Source organism: Theropithecus gelada, chromosome 11 (assembly GCF_003255815.1).
Source record: "Theropithecus gelada isolate Dixy chromosome 11, Tgel_1.0, whole genome shotgun sequence".
NCBI lineage: Eukaryota > Metazoa > Chordata > Mammalia > Primates > Cercopithecidae > Theropithecus > Theropithecus gelada.
Window position 1 is genome coordinate 105,035,311 of NC_037679.1, and position 17,954 is coordinate 105,053,264.

Here is a 17,954-nt window from a genome sequence, read left to right on the forward strand (position 1 = left end):
CACACCTGTAATCCTAGTATTTTGGGAGGCTGAGGCAGGTGGATTGCCTGAGCACAGGAGTTCAAGCCCAGCCTGGGCAACATGGCAAAACCCTGTCTCTACAAAAAGTAGAAGAAAACATATCAGGGTGTGGTGGTGCACGCCTGTTGTCCTAGTTAGGAGGCTAAGATGGGAGAATCACTTAAGCCAAGGTGGCGGAGGTTGTATTGAGCCAAAATTGTGCTTGTGCACTCCAGCCTGGGCAACAGAATGAGACCCTGTTCAAAATAAAAAAAGAAAAGTTTTAAATTTTAACTTGGATTTCTCAGCACCATAATGCTGTATTCTCCTTGATTCAGCAAAAACTCTAATTACAATGGTATCTATGAGAATATGCTGTGTCATCCTCATTGTATACTTAGAAACGTACTTTATGTTTCTGCTTTTTTAACATTTTTTATTGTGGAGCATAACATACATATAGAGAGTAATAACACCTAATAAACAGAAAAAGAAAAAATTATAACGTTAACATCGGTGTTACCACAACTTCGTCAGAAATAGAATTTGCCAGCAATGCAGATAATCCCAATACATGTTTTCTTGATGATATTTTCTTCCATCCTGGCTATCTCAATTGTTATGATGATCACTCATGTTTCACTGTCGAGTTTGATCACCAATGTAATAAATTGCAATGTATTAAAAATAAGATTTTCCAAACTTTATGTAAATGAGATTATAGTAAATGTATTTTTCCATCTTGATAATTCCTCTCACATCTGTATTAATATCTATATAGCTCCAATTTGTTCATTTTCTCTATTGTATTGTTCTGTTGTAAACATGTCAGTCTTATTTGTTAATTTTGCTCACTGTATAGTATTCCATTGTATAAGATATGCCACAATTTGTTTATCCATTTGTAGGATTGATAGACATTTGGAAGACTTCTCAACTTTAGCTATTAAAACTCAGTGACATGCATGTGTATGTATATGTATTCTGATAAGAGTGAAAATACTTGGTCTTAGGATGTGATCCTTCTTCTTAATCAGATAACACCAGGCTCAGCCAAAATGATGGCACAGATTTATAATTCTAGGAGTAATGTATGAAAATTCCCATTATGTTAAATCCTTTCCAAAATAAGTAATGTCAGACTAATATTTACAGTTTTGTATTTATATAAAATACTACTAAACAATATTTTCCAAGCCCTTTTCTATTCTCAATCAGGATGTATTTTTACTTCAAAAAATTAATTTTTTATTCTATGACTGTTATTTCATATACACTTATTAATAATACCTTATGTATTATACATATTTATTTATATTTCATTATAAATTTGTCTAACATTTTTTCTTCAATTTCAAATAATCTTTTGTTATAAGCAAGCGTAATTGCACTGGAGATACTTCCTTTAATCAATCATTACATCAAATGACTTTGAAAAAATATAATCAGTTAACAGCATACTGTAAGGGAAATTTCAGGATTTTTTAACAACTCTTAAAAGGACTCAAAGAAAAAAATCTTGAAATACAAAAATAGTCTAAAAGTTTAATGTAGGCATCTATGGGAAAATACAAATATATTATTGTTGTTAGTGAAAAAATGATTGGTAGTAAATTTATCATATCTTAATTTTTTTAAAAGGCAGGCCTGATATCACTGGTCAAGAGTCCCTTTAAGGTCCAGATCTTAACTTCTATGTGTACCTGATTCCTGAATGTGCAGTAATGTTCTTGTTCCTTTTAAATTCTGTGACCATTGTCAAACAGGAAAGCATCTCAATATGCTAATGGATGAAATTAATGCTGCCTTTATGGAAAACATGATAATTTCCAAGACAGCTCAAATTAACTCCTATTCAAACACAATGTCCTTGCTGTAAGATAAAATTTTCCATATAGGTGTTGAAGTGAAAGCTGAATTCTCATCTACTAGCATGCCAAGGATTGGCATGTTGTTCTGCAATTTTTTCCTTGTTTAACCTCTCCATAATTTGTGTTCAGCAACTTCAGTTGTTAGAGAAATTTTACAACCCAATACATAGATGACATATGGGTTGTATTACCCGGTAAAGGGAGCTTGGACATAACTAGGATCATCACCAAGATAGATTTAATTTTTCAACACCAGTAACATGTAGAGTGAATCCCAACTTTCCCTACCAAAAGCATTCAAGGTTTTCTTGGGAACCTCAGAAAAGCCAATAATTCTTAAAACCTGGCGGCTAGTAACACTTTTGTATAACTTACTGTTAACACACTCATTAATACAAACACAGCCACACACATACACACATCCCCTCATGGATAGAAGAAATTGTTGTCCTATAATTTCTAAAATGGAAAATTAATTTCAGGGAGATCATCCAGGTAGACGTAGCCCAATTTTCCCATTTGGGCTTTTCAACCCATTTTCAATATTTATCAAACTTAACTCTCATGCTGAGGCCTTTTAATAAGTTTTTCTCTTGAGTCTAATTTTTATATATTAATTTTTAAATTAAAATACTCAGCAATTGTGTCACTATTGTGGGTTACTTGAAAAACACATGTTTTCCCTTGAAGAGTCTAGATTTCTTCATATATGAATATTTGGCTTTATTTTTCTCTAGTTAATTTATTGACTAATTAATGGTTTAAGAGGAATAGATGTTAAAATCAGTCTCCAATCTTGGATTTTACTTCTTTTCCATTTTTTAGTATAATTGTTTCTAAGAGATGATTTAGGAGTCAGACTGCCAAGATAGGAAACCAGATTTTCTGTTTCATATAACTATGGTCTGAGACTTCATTTTACAACTATTCTCTCCCTCAATATAACCATCTGTAAAACTCAGATGATAATAGTATTATCTTTGGGTAGTCTTTATGAGGAGTTAGTATACTATTTGTATAACTGCTTTCAATTTTATCTGTCTAGTACAAGCAGGAACAAACAATTAATAATTTTTCATATGATCTTGTGTTACCTAATACATAAAAAATACCAGTGAGAACTTCCTTTTTTACGGGGGTGGTGGGGCAAGGAAGACAGGGTCTTGCTGTGTCACCCAGGTTGGAATTCAGTGGCTTGATCACAGCTGACTGCAGCCTCAAACTTTTGGACGCAAGTGGTCCTCCCACCTCAGCTTCAGGAGTAGCTGTGTCTACAGGCACGCACCACAACACCCAGCTAATTTTTTTTAATTTTTTTTGTAGAGACAGAGTCTCCCTATGTTGCCCAGTCTGGACTTCAACTCCTGTTCTCAAGCGGTCCCCTCATCTTAGCCTCCCAAAGTGCTTGGATACAGGCATGAACAACCGCACCTGCCTGAGAACTTCCATTTTTGAGCACAACACACATGGCTCAGAAAAGCGTGATATCCTTCTGCTACAACTAAGATAAGAGAAATAAAAGCCCAAATTATATTTTCAATTAATCACAGAGTTGTACAAGCAAGGATGACCAGCTAAACTGAAATCCAGCACAGGTAGAGTCTTTATAGATTGCAGTTATATGTTCAGTGTTATCCCTATCAAAACCCAGCACATGTTTAATCACAGAAAGTGGGAAACTACTCCTAAAATATATCTGGAAATGCCAAATGACCAGAACACCAAAGGAAATTGTTAAAAAATAACAAATTTGGAGCATTACACTTTCTGATTTCAAAGCTGACTTCAAAGCTGCACTAATCAGGATTCTATGGTACTCGCATTATGGTAGACACAAAGAACAATGAGACACAACTGACAGTCCAGAAATTAACACCAACATTCATGGTCAATTGACTTCAAAAAAGGGAGTATTGCAATTCAATAGAAATTATTCCTTTTTCTCAACAAACATTGCTGGGAAAAAAATTATAGAAGACTACCTCAAATAATTTAATAATTAATTTCCCTAAGGTCAAGGGTAAAGAAAGGATTCTGAAAGCAGGAAAAGAAAAGAAACAAAGAATGTACAATGGAGCTCCACTATATTTGGCAGCAGACTTTTCAGTGGAAAAAGGTCAGGAGAGTGGCACACATATTAAAAGTGCTGAAGGAAAAAATGTTTTAGTCTAGAATAGTGTAACTGGAGAAAATATCCTTCAAACATGAAGCAAAAATAAAGAGTTTTCCAGACCAACAAAAGATGAGGGATTTCATCAGCATCAGATCTGTCCTATAAGAAATGTTGAAGGGATTACTTCAATTAGAAAGAAAAGGACATTAATGAGCAATAAGTAATCACTTGAAGCTACAAAACTCACTGGTAATAGTAAGGAGACAGAAAAACACAGACTAGTATAACACTGTAAATGTGGTGCACAAACCTCGCTTAAGTAGAAAAACTAAATTATAAACCAATAAAAGAAAAAAAAAAATAGCAGAGTGGCTGGCCAGATGACGGAATAGGAGCAGCTGCGATCTGCAACTCCCAGTGAGATCAATGCAGAAGTTGGGTGATTTCTGCATTTCCAACTGAGTTACATGGCTCATCTCACTGGGACTCATTAGACAGTGGGTGAAACCCATGGAGGGCAAACCGAAGGAGAGTGGGATGTTGCCTCACCCAGGAAGAGCATGGGGTTGGGAAACTCCCTCCCCTAGCCAAGGGAAGCAGTGAGGGACAATGCAATGAGAGACAGTGCATTCCAGCCCAGATACTATGCTTTTCCCATGGTCTTTGTAACTCACAAACCAGAAGATTTGCTCCAGTGCCTACACCACGAGGGCCCTGGGTTTCAAGCATAAAAGTGGGTGACCATTTGGGCAGACACCAATCTAGCTGCACAAGTGTTTTTTTCATACCCCAGTGGTGCCTGGAATGCCAGCGAGACAGAACCATTCACTCCCCTGGAAAGGGGACTGAAGGCAGGAAGCCAAGTGGTCTAGCTCAGTGGATTCCATCCCCTTGGAGCCCAGCAAGCTAAGATCCACTGACTTGAAATTCTAACTGCCAGTGCAGCAGTCTGAAGTCAACCTGGGACACTTAAGCTTGGTCAAGGGAGGGACGTCCGCCATTACTGAGGCTTGAGTAGGCAATATTCCTCTCCCAGTGTGAACAAAGCCACCAGGAAGTTTGTAGTGTGCGGAGCCCACCACAGCTCTGCACAGCCACTGTTGCCAGATGCCTCTCTAGACTCCTCCTCTCTGGTCAGGGCATCTCCGAAAGAAGGGCAGCAGCCGCAGTCAAGGGCTTATAGATAGAACTCCCAGCTCCTTAGGAGAGAGCACCTGGGGGGCAGGGCAGCTGTGGGCACAGAATCAGTAGACATAAATATTCCTGCCTGCCAGCTCTGAAAAGAGCAGCAGATCTCCCAGCGCAGCGCTTGACCTCTGCCAAGGGACAGACTGACTCCTCAATTGGGTCATTGACCTCCGTGCCTGCTGACTGGAAGACAACTCCCAGCAGGGGTTGACAGACATCTTGCACAGGAGAGCTCTGCCTGACATCTGGCGGGTAACCCTCTGGGACAAAGTTTCCAGAAGAAGGAACATGCATCAACCTTTGCTGTTTTGTGGCCTCTGCTGGTGATGCCCAGGTAAACAAGGTCTGGAGTGGACCTCCTGCAAACTCCAGCAGACCAACACGAGAGGGGCCTGTTAGAAGAAAAAATGACAAACAGAAATGAATAGCATCAACATCAACAAAAAGGATGTACACACAGAAACCCCATCTAAAGGTCACCAACATCAAAGGCCAAAGGTAGATAAATCCGTGGTGAGGAAGAAAAAGCAGCACAAAAAAGGCTGAATATTCCAAAAACCAGAATGCCTCTTCTCTTCCAAAGGATCACAATTCCTCACCAGCAAGGGAACAAAACTGGACAGAGAATGAGTTTGAGGAATTGACAGAAGTAGGCTTCAGAAGTGAGTAATAAACTCAACTGAGCTAAAGCAGCAAAGTCTAACCCAATGCAAGGGAGCTAAGAACCGTGAAAAAAAGTTTAGAGCAATTGCTAACTAGAATAACCAGTTTAGAGAATAACATAAATGAAAGAAGAGTGAAGAGACAAGAATGGGGGAAAATATTTGCAAACTACTCATCTGACAAGGGATTAATAATCAGAATACAAAAGGAGCTTTAACAACTCTATAGGAAAAAAAAAAATCTAACAATCTGATCAAAAAATGGGTGAAAGATTTGAATAGGCATTTCTCAAGAGAAGATATACAAATGCCAAACAGACATATGAAAAGGTGCTCAACATCATTGATCATCGGAGAAATGCAAATCAAAACTAAAATGAGATATCATCTCATCCCAGTGAAAACAGCTTATATCCAAAGACAGGCAGTAACAAACGCTGGTGAGGATGTGGAGAAATGGGAACCATTGTACATTGCAGGTGGGAATACAAATGAGTACAACCACTATGGAAAACAGTTGAAAGGTTTCTCAAAAGACTAACATTAGAGCTACCGTATGATTCAACAATCTCACTGGTGGGTATATACCCAAAAGAAAGGAAATTAGTGTATCAAACAGGTATCTACACTCCCATGTTTGTTGTAGCACTGTTCACAATAGCCAAGATTTGGAAGCAACCTCAGTGTCCAGCAACAGATGAATAGATAAAGAGAATGTGGTACATATACACAATAAAGCACTATTCAAAGGCCGGGCGCGGTGGCTCAAGCCTGTAATCCCAGCACTTTGGGAGGCTGAGACGGGTGGATCACGAGGTCAGGAGATCCAGACCATCCTGGCTAACACGGTGAAACCCCGTCTCTACTAAAAATACAAAAAACTAGCCGGGCGAGGTGGTGGGCGCCTGTAGTCCCAGCTACTCGGAGGCTGAGGCAGGAGAATGGCGTGAACCTGGGAGGCGGAGCTTGCAGTGAGCCGAGATGGCGCCACTGCACTCCAGCCTGGGTGAAACAGCGCGAGTCTCCGTCTCAAAAAAAAAAAAAAAAAAAAAAAAAAAAAAAAAAGCACTATTCAGCCATTTAAGAAATGAGATCCTGTCATTTGCAACAATATGGATGGAACTGGAGATTATTATGTTAAGTTGAATAAGTCAGAAATAACTGAAAGGTTTGCACAGAAAGGCAAAGTTAGTGGGGGCTGAAGGGAAGGTGTGGCTGGTTAATGGTTATCAACCAAAAAAAAAAAAAAAAAAAAGAAAGAATGAATAAGACCTACTATTTGATAGCACAGCAGAGTAACTATAGTGAATGATAATTTAGTTGTACATTTTAAAATAACTAAAGGAGTGTAACTAGGTTGCTTGTAACAAAAGAGGGTAAATGTTTGAGAGGATGGCTACCCCATTCTTCATTAAGTGATTATTACACTTCGCATGCCTGTATCAAAACATCCCATGTACCCAATAAATATACATACCTACTATGTATCCACAAAACTTAAAAATACATTTTAATAAAAGAAATACCTAAATTTCCTATATCTGTTTACTCATAAGGTAAACTAACATGCCCACATAATGTGAAAATACCAAAAAATATAAAATAATGTTTTCAAATAAACTGAATACAAATTATGAAAAATTCTACATATTAACAGTAATTATTTTCTGTAGTCTATCAGCTTAAATTTAATTTCCAAGATTCCTTGTTCAATTTAAGACCTTAGACTAATACTAAATTCAGTGGCTTCATGAAAATCTTTCAATAATTTCTAGGTAAGATGGAATACTGAAATGTGGTCACCTATCACAGGTTATATAAATAAATATATGCAACTTTTATTCTCATTTTATGTTTATGGAATGACTGTTTGGATTATGTTAACAAACATGGGAGTTTTGTAGGCTAATTCAAGCAAGTGTAAAAAGGATGTATATGACCTTAGAAATTTGTAATATATGTGCTTGAGAATTTTGCACATCTGCCAAAATAGTTATTTTTCAGAGTCCTCAATCACGTCACTTCCAGTTTTCTCTATGAAAGAGAATTACTTCGATTAATGTAATTAGTAAAAGTAGGAGTTAGAACCATGCTAGAAACAAGAATGGATAAGGAATATGACTGTTATGTAAGGCAATGGAATGTGGTTTGGGTTTTCAAGCAAAGAGTATCTTTACCTAAAGTAATGTATTTTGTTGCTATCTCTGTCTTCACTGTGCGTCACGATAACTGAAATCTCAATTTAATTATTTTAGCTGGGCTACATGAAGTCTGTCCTATACATGCATGGTATAGGGACCAGGGCAGATATAGACTCTGGTCCAAGCTGCTCTGGCCACTGTGCCAGATGATCCAGCGGCATGCATTGTGGGCATTATAGGACTCTGTGCATGTCTCTGACAAGCCTGTAGGAGAAGGGAGAGCAAATCCCTATGGTGCAAGACCATTCCCTCTTCAGTGGAGGAGTATCCTCTGCCTGACAAAAAAAAAAAAAAAAAAAAAAAAGCAGCAAGTGCAGAACATTAATCCAAGCACAGAGTTCATCTAAGCACAAGCCCCTCTAGGCACAAAACCCTGTGCAGCTCTGCAAGTCATATGCTCCTAAATCCAGCCATGACTGGAAGGCATGAGCACATCTGAGTGGCAAAAGGATTGGACTGCACTGGACACAGACATGTGCTTTCTTAGATTCCCTTCACTATCTACCATTCCCCTGGTCAGCACCTTGCCTGAACCAGATCAACCTTCCGTTTGGAACTTGAATGCATCACCACACTGTGGGCATGAAGTCTGACTTTCAAAACCTCCACCAAGGGACTAGATGATGTAAGACAGAACAACAGAGATGGTAGTTCCGCCTCAGAACTACCTCATAAACTCTGGCCAATAGGATACAGAAGTCCAATGATAGCTGAGCAGAAACATTCTCCCTCCTCTCTCTCTTCCATGGACTAATGTTGGCTGTGGTTTCCCCTTGTAGCCCTTCTGGAAAAATGCTGGGAGCCAAGTGCATGTATCTAATGACCACCATTCTGTCTCTCTCACCTCACTGTGAAGTGGCTGCCAGCAGAGTCACACCAGACATTACCACACATTGTTTCACGTTTGTTTCTGTCTCAATTTCCGCATGTCCTTACCACTTTTGTCTTGAACTTGATTTCTAAATAAATGTCATCACTTTAATAACAGGTATTAAATTGAAAACATTTTAGTAAAGTAGCCGGTTACTAACTCAGTTTTTTGAAATGACATGCCATTTTTGTTTAAATAATAATCAACTAGAAAATATCATAATAGACATATGTAATTCACAATAGAAAAAAACACATATTCAAATAGACCAAAGTTGTTTACATGTTTTTAAAAAAATATTGTAATAGGTGCCATATGATTTTGATGTTCTACTTTGTTTCCAATTCAGACACCTTATACAGCTTCATCAAGACTGTATTATTGTGATATTGCCCCTAAAACTGTGGAATAGCCAAACTTTTCCTTTGATGAAAGATTCTGCTTGGATAAGCTTGTAACCTTAACCCAAAACCAGAACAGGGGAATTCACGCAACTGCAGATTTTGTGATTTGTTTCCTTTTCATTGGTTTACCACATCAACTTACCCATTTTATCCACCCATTTATTTGTTCATTTAAATTATCATTTTTGATCTTCTATTCTTGGTGCTGCGTTCTAGTTCCTGGGTTCAACAGAAAGCTGGACAGACACGATCTCTTTTTTTACGGTTCTTATATTGTACTGAGGAAGATACAGAATTTTAAAAAATACATAAGTCAGGTGTGGGGATGATTTATCTTAAGGTTTAAATGACATTGTTAAAATTTCATAACACCAAGACTTAAAACAGTCAGGTAGAATTTAGCTGTGAACAAGAGTGTACTTTTCTTTCTTATAACAGAACATTGTATGAATGAATATGTCAACACATTTTCATTTCATCATTGACAGCAAAATTACAACGTTAAGGCACATCCCATAATTAATACATAGATTTCATAGATACTATTTTAACATTTACAAAATGTTTCACTGAATTATTTTTCATAATTTCTATTTTAATATTGATAGTTTTCTTTGGAAAAGAGAAGATTTGAGTTCTCTTATCTGAAGTTTACAAGGAATATTCTAAATGGAAGATAAGGATATAATTAGCAATTCAGGAGCTTAAGAGTGCTTTAGAAAAAAAATACTAAAATAATTTACATCACATCTCAACTTCTAAAACGGCTTTTCTTTAATTCAAAAGCTGGAAGAAATATCGTTTCTAACTGCATATGGAAATGGATAATAGCAATAGAGATCATCACCATGATTTTTCATCCCTTTATTACCAAAGAGATTATTTTTAGCTCTTCACATACTTGTATGAAATCTAATATTCCTCAGTACTGCTTATGGCAGACATACACAAAATTTACTGTGCATATGCTTGTCACTCGAATTCCATTGTGTGCATTGTTTTCTAACAATAATTCTGATTGCTTTTTACTAAACAGAAAATAGAAATTCATAATGGAGTAAAACCCCAAAGATACATCCTCATTATTGATATCAAATTGAATGACCTTACCATCCAATAGTTACAGGTTCAAACAATGAATTCTAAGCTCACTGTGATATATTTGTGTGGTTCAAATAACAATAGAAAAGAATTTTTTCGTGGAATAAGCTGCTAGTTCTTAATAATTATAAATAGACATCATAAATTCTACAAATGAAATATAAAATACATGAATGAAATACACAGGGCTTCATAATTCTGAGGACTTTTTGTCATATTTTGTATAATTTGTCAGTTTGTATGAAGAAAAAGAACACGTTAGTGTCCTTGTTCCTAAGTGTTCATACACTCATAAACACACACACACACACAAAAAAAAAATAATTTTAGGTCAAAGACTTTTCTAGGTATATGTTTGGAAATTATTCATCCACATACTTTACAGAAAAACCAGTGAGAAATATAAAATGTTTCATACACTACCAGCTTGTTTTCTGCTAGAAGACATACAATGCTCCTCTCGTGAATCTATGGAGATGAAGGCTTCTGTCCTTTCACCCAGTACCTCACTTGCCACAAAACTGAAAGAAAAGTCTGCTTTAGCTTCTTGTTTCCCCAAATCAGGACGAATGTGTGGGCTGAAGGATACATGATTCTAATAGCTTTGCAGAACAGGAAGAAAGGTTTATTTTCCAGCCTCTCCAAATTCCAAACTGATATCATTATGGACAGAAAGTAAATGGCACATAACAAGAGGAAAGAGATCACAGTTTGCAAAGCTTTTATGTGGACCTTGGTGCTGGGATCTTGAGACCCTTTACCATAAAGCTGCATCTTCTTGAGATGTTTACACAAAGAACAGATTAACAGCACAAAAGATAGTAGGGTCAAAGTGAAGGGTACTAAGTTTGCTAGCATGGTTACAGTCGTATTTGAAAAGTATATTGCACTCATCAATTTGATCTTCCAAGTCATGTTTCCTTCATATTCTTTTGTCCGTACAATCTCATTCATGTTTATGACAAAAAGATGACAAGCCAAAAATAGCAAAGGCCCCAACAGCATCACCAGAATGACACTCTTAACTCTCCTCTTTAAGTGAAGAAACATAAGGTTGGAGAAATTGGCAATCTTGAGCAAATAAAATATGCTGATGCAAGTAGCAAGCCAGTTGCTGAAATGACTGGTTACTGCCCAGAGGTCATAAGCAGTAGTTCTTATGTCTACACTATAAAAAGCTGGATTCAACACAGTTGCATACCAATTTACTAATAATACCCAGAGCAAACCAACTCTGGAGACTGCCAGAGCAGTGAGAATTTGGTCAGCAAAGGAGATCTTTTGTCTCTTGACCAACTCAACGGAGTTTACCAATGCTATGAAGCCATTAGCAAAATTTCCAATAACAAATGTAACCACTACTAGAATGGAAAAAATGATGTGTAGAAAAGTTATCATGTCTGAACAGACAAAAATAAAATTTTAAAATGCTGGTGTTGTATCCGGAGTTGGTTCCTGCAGGTGGGTTCGTGGTCTCGCTGACTTCAAGAATGGAGCTGTAGACCTTCACAGTGAGTGTTACTTCTCTTAAGGATGGCACAGACCCAAAGAGTGAGTGGTAGCAAGGTTTATTGAGAAGCTTCCACACCCAGACAGGTTGCTGCTGGTGGCTGAAGTGGCAAGCTTTTATTTCCTTATTTGTCCCCTCCCATTTTCCTTTTTTGTCCTATCAGAGTGACCTTTTTCAGTCTTCCCTGTGATTGACTGCTTTTAGGATCCTGCTGATTGGTGCATTTTAGAATGCTGATTGGTGCATTTTACAGAGCGCTGATTGGTGCATTTTACAATCCTCTGGCTAGCTACTGAGCACTGATTGGTGTGGTTTTACACAGTGCTGATTGGTGCATTTTACAATCCCCTTGCTAGCTACAGAAACTTTCTCCAACTCCGCACTGGATTGAGGAAATATAGCTGGCTTCACTTCTCAGTGTAATATCACCGGTTGTGATTGCTTGAATATCCTGACCTTAAATTCTATATGCACCTGATTTGTGTATGTGTTGTGACATTCTTTTTACTTTTAATTGCTGTGACCAGGGTCAAGCCGGAAATCACCATAGCATGTTAATTGATGAGTTCAATGATCTCTTATGGAAAACATTCTTATTTTCAAACAACTCAAATTAACTCATTCATTCACTGTCTGTTCTTGTTCTAGGCTGGAATTATTCACACTGAAATTGACATGAAACCTGAATCCTCATTTGCTAGTGTGCAAATAAGGACATATTCACTTTCAGTGTTTGCAATTTTTCCTTGTGTAACCTCTCCATCATTTATCTTTAGCAATTTCAGTTGTTAGGGAAGTTTTCTAACCCAATACAGAGATCATATAGTAAATTTCCGAATTCTCAAAGGGAGCTTTGTCATAACTAAGATCATCACCAATATGGCCTTTTTTAAATGACAGATTTAAATACACAGAATCCAAACTTATTTTATCAAAAGCATCTAAGATTTTCTTGAGAACCATAGGCAGACCAATTTTCCATGAGATCTGGTTGCTGCTAATACTTTTTTATAACTTCATTATTCACAAGCTCATAAATGTGCACAAAAATACACACATGTGCACACCACTTATGAATGGAGCAAATAACTTTCTTGTGATTTCCAAAATAAAAAATGAGTTTCCAAGTTGTTGTCCAGATGAAATTAGTTCTATTTTCCCACTCAGGGCTTTCAGCCCATGAATGATACTTATTTACCAAACATATCTCTAATTCTTAGGACTTTGGTAAGGTTTCTTTCAAGTCTAATGCTTACATATTTATTATTATATAAAATATTTAGAAATTTTATAAGAATTCCTGAGAACCAGACCCTTTGATATATAATCTTGCAGTATCCTCCTATCACCGGAAGACTGACTACCTTTCCCCTGAATTTGGCGTTCAATCATTTAGCTTACTTTGATGAACAGAAAATTACTACACTTTGCATAGAGATTTGAGATGGCTTCCATGCTGGGGATTCTTCCTCTTTCCATTTCCTATGAGAACATCGCCTGGCTAGTACACTGTTCCCAGAAAGAGAATGAGAAACTAATGACGTCAGATTGCCGCCACCTGATTCAGACTAAATTGACAAAACTCTAACGTCCTCCAAGATGCAGAATTTGGCCCATCTCAAATCACCACAACCATCCAAACCCAGCTTAGAAAAATGAAATCCAGGCAGAGCATAGGCAAGGCCGAGGTGGGTGGATCGCGAGGTCAAGAGATAGAGACCATCCTGGCCAATATGGAGAAACACTGTCTCCACTAAAAATACAAAAATTAACCGAGAGTGGTGGCATGTGCCTGAAGTCCTAGCTACTCGGGAGGCTGAGGCAGGATAATGGCGTGAACCCTGGAGGCGGAGGTTGCAGTGAGTCGAGATGGTGCCACTGCACTGAAGCCTGGGCAACAGAGTGAGACCCTGTCTCAGAAAAGAAAACAAAACAAAACAAGACATCAAACGACATGTGAGACATAAAAATCTAATATAGTTTGGAGGGTTTTCTCCTGCAGAAAAACATAACTGATAACAAAACCCTGCTAAACCAAGAGCGTGGGAAATACGTACAACCTTGTGTCAGGAATTCAGGAGCCAAAAGAAAAAATATGTGGGGAATGGCAAAGGTTTGTTCCTGTGAGATCGATAATTAAGGCTGGAAGAAATCCTCTGGAAAGATCTGGGAGGTGGCAGATAACATCATCTCACATCCTCATGCTGCGACTAAATAAGAAAGTTCCCATTCCAACTATCTTAGAGTTGTATAAGGAGGTATACAAATAGTTGATATTTCTCCTCAGTATATAATGAGATGAGTAACAATAATTTCCATGAGACATTGCTCCTAATTACAAATTTGTATATTGAAGTTATAATGCACACTTAGAAATGAACCAATACAAAAATGGGACATACTGCAATTCACCGTAAACACTCAAGTAACCATGATGCAGGGCAATACAAGGAACATTGAAAACAGCCCTGGTCCACCTCCAGGCCACTTTCCAAGCCCCTCAACCCTTCTTTGCATCTCCTGAGTAAGCAATATCTGTAATTTATGATGAATATTTCCTTACATTTCTTTATACTTTACCATCTAGGTATGCAACTCTAAACTGCATAGCTTGGTCTGGCTTGCTTTGAATTGTGTGTAGGTGCAATCCTACATGTTCTTCTTGTTTGTGGCTTCTTGGACTCAACATTGTGTTTCTGAAATTTAGTCACATAGTTGCATGTACATGTGATTTTTTTTCACTTCTCTATATTGTTCCATTGTATGGAATTAATGTTTCATCCAACCTTAATATATATTTGGCCAGCTTCTTTTTTGAACAGTTATGAGTAATTCTACTAGAATATTCTTTCCTATATCATTTGATACAATTCCTTTGTATATATACCTATGAGTAGCATTACATTGTCATTGTTCAAAATCTCCTCATAGACAGAAGATTTCAAAAAGTAATTTAACTAAACTTACTCCTGTCACCTTTACCTCCAGTCTATATTTTGTCATTTGCATGTATCTTATCAATTATATAATCACCCGATAAGACATTATTATTTTTAAAGTAAACATTCATTTAGAATTATGCACTTATTTACCAGTTTCATTAACTTGTATTCCTTCTTGCATATTCAACTTAATAGTTTCAATAAGACCCTTTATTGGCTAGTCAGGGTGGTTCACACCCATAATCCCAACATTTTGTAAGGTTAGGTCAGGAGCACCCAGGAGTTCAAGATCAGTCTGTGCAACACAGCGAAACGACCTCTACAATAAATGAAAAAGTTAGCTAGGCACAGTGAAGCTACTCACAAGGCTGAGGTGGGAGGATGGTTTGAGCCCAGGAGTTCCAGGCTGCAGTAAGCCATGATCCTACCACTGAATTCCAGCCTGGACACCAGAGTGAGACTCCAACTCTACAAATAAAAATAGTAATAATAATAATTTTTTTTACCTGAAAAGATGTATTTTAAGTTTCTGTTTATCAAGATCTGTTTTACTTTTGAAATACACTGAAGACATGATTCTATTGAACTCTAGGTTTATTTTTTCCCATTAAAACTCAGGTTGTCATTTAGACAGTTACTCCCTTTAACATCATCTCTATCTTTCCCTTGAGTTACTTTTCCAATTTTCTATTGGTCTTTGATGTCCTGTCATTTTATGTTAATTTGGTTTTAGTTATCTTGTCTGAAGTCTGATGGTTTCTAAAAATATATGAACTGATACATTTTATCACTTTTGGGAAAATCTCCACATTGCTTCTGCCCCATTTTCTCTCTTCAAATATTCCGTAACTGCAGAAGTATGCTAGTTGTTCTCAGTGTAGCTTCAATGTCTCTGACCCTCTAGCCATATATTTTCTATCTCTTGGTCTCCTTATGCTTCATTATGGGTAGCTTTCTTCCAATACACTAATTCTTTCTTGTGTTTAACTGGTTGTTAACTCTGTCTATTGGATTCTCGAAACTGATTACTCTTTTTTTTGTCTGATTGTTTTAGAAGTAGAAATGAACTTTTGTTCTCCTTATATAAATCATTTTTCTAATGAAGAAACTAAACCTAGTATTCCTAAAACCAAATTCTTAAAATAAAAAAAAAGAGCTTTTTAAACTTTTAGTATACCTGACATGAAAATGGTAATGATTTTTCTTTTTGTAATACTTTGGTCAAAGTAGAATAAAAGCAAGGTCTAGGCATCCTCCTACAGCTTGTAAGAAACTGGAAACTGATTTGATGTGAATAGCTTTTTTTGGGACAGTAGCTTATCTGTTGCTGGGTCATCACCACAAACTCTCCCCACAGGGAAATTCAATGAGCAGTACTGGATCTCAAAATGTCATTAAAATTAATAAAATACACTATCTCAACCACAGCTCCACCATTCGATTCCATGATTTAAATTTTGCTCTTTTTATTAGCAGAAATCAAGACTTCTTCGTTTATAACAATCTAAAAGATCAAACAGTAAAACAATACTGCGAGTTTATACAAAAATGAAGGACATCTGATATAAGTAGACTTGAGGTCCCATGGAAACAAAACTGAATCTGGTGCTTCTATGAAATTCCACCATTTAATCCCTATCTGTGAATACAGTTTTGGTTATAGAACTGTAACCTTCCAACTCCATCATCACTCACTCAAGTGTGACAGAAGATCTGAGGTCTTACCTCTGTTTGACAATTTGGTCCTAAAACTCCCTCTTTAGAAATAAAAGCTTGCCATAAAATGTTATTTGCTTTATCTTTCTTATTAGGTAATTTTATTTACAGGAAAATCTAAATTTTTTCTGTAACATCATAGTGAAAGGAGGATTCATTGAAGGTCATCCATAAATAATTATTTGCTTAAGCAATGTATTGTAAAATAAACTACACTTAATTTCTAAATCTAAATGTATTGAGCTTGACTTCAAATTTGCTGTTTACTATTGTAACTTTCCCACATTAATGATGTTTTAAAAATTCCTTATTTTCCAAATTATGTATTTAAATATCTCAAAAACAAATCATTTCATGAGATAGCTGAAGATATAGATGATGATGAAATGATGATGGCAGATGAAAGGGAGAATGCTATTTGATAAATGTGATTTCAGTCTTGTTTCTAAGTACTGAAGTTCAGATTGATGAGAGAACACTATCATTCTTCCTCATGGCTTCATAATTCTTCTCTTATTCTCAGCATCAGGCCTAGACAAATACCGTCACATGGTATTTCATCAAGAATGATGTAAAACCAACATATTTTCAATGATTTATTTATTTATTTTTTCATTAACTACATTTTGAAAGTTGATAACATAAGTGACCTCCAACAATTAGGATTCTATTTTGGGATTTGTTTTTCTTTGGCATTTTTTAATACAAACATGGACAAATATTCTATGTAATAATATAGTATGTCAACCTCATTTCATCTTTTAATAGCATCATTAGCAAGCCAAATTCTTGCAAATGCTTTTTCACATTCTTAGCTATGGTGACTAAATCTGGATTATTTTATTATAACAGTCAAAGTAACATTATATATGCACACACATACTCAAAGATCACACTAAATATGTTTTATACCTTAACAAATTTGCCTTTCTATGTTTTTTTCTCTAATGTAGAGCCAAAAAATTTATAGTAACAAAATATTTTACCCAACACACCCATGTACACAGGAGTAGTATTGTGAAATTAGAATGCTAACAATATGAACATGAATATTTCCTTTAGAGACCCATTTTTTGGTATATTTAATTTAATATATTTAATATCCATTGTACTATAATTTATTGGAAATTCAAGAATTTCTAACATTTTCAAATGTGTATCATAAATAATTAAATTGGAAATAAAAAGTGTCTATCAAAAATGAATATTCAAATTTTGATGTTTCAAATTCATATTGGCGTTAAGAATGTGGATTTACAGTTCTTTCTTATATTTCCCCTTTTTAAATTAATTTAAGAAAAGTTTTGGGCCAGGTCTGGTGGCTCACACCTGTAGTGCCAGCATTTTGGGAGGTTGAGGCAGGTGGATTGCCTGA

At 36.4% G+C, this 17,954-nt stretch overlaps 1 protein-coding gene across 1 annotated transcript; it reads right to left on the bottom strand.

The window, feature by feature from the left end:
- Positions 1-10,866: 10,866 nt before the first annotated feature.
- On the bottom strand, positions 10,867-11,887 carry LOC112634785 (taste receptor type 2 member 43). The gene has a single exon (XM_025402592.1). It carries the CDS (start codon positions 11,807-11,809, stop codon positions 10,880-10,882), a length of 930 nt encoding a protein of 309 aa, XP_025258377.1. The 5' UTR covers positions 11,810-11,887; the 3' UTR covers positions 10,867-10,879.
- Between the last annotated feature and the right edge of the window lie 6,067 nt (positions 11,888-17,954).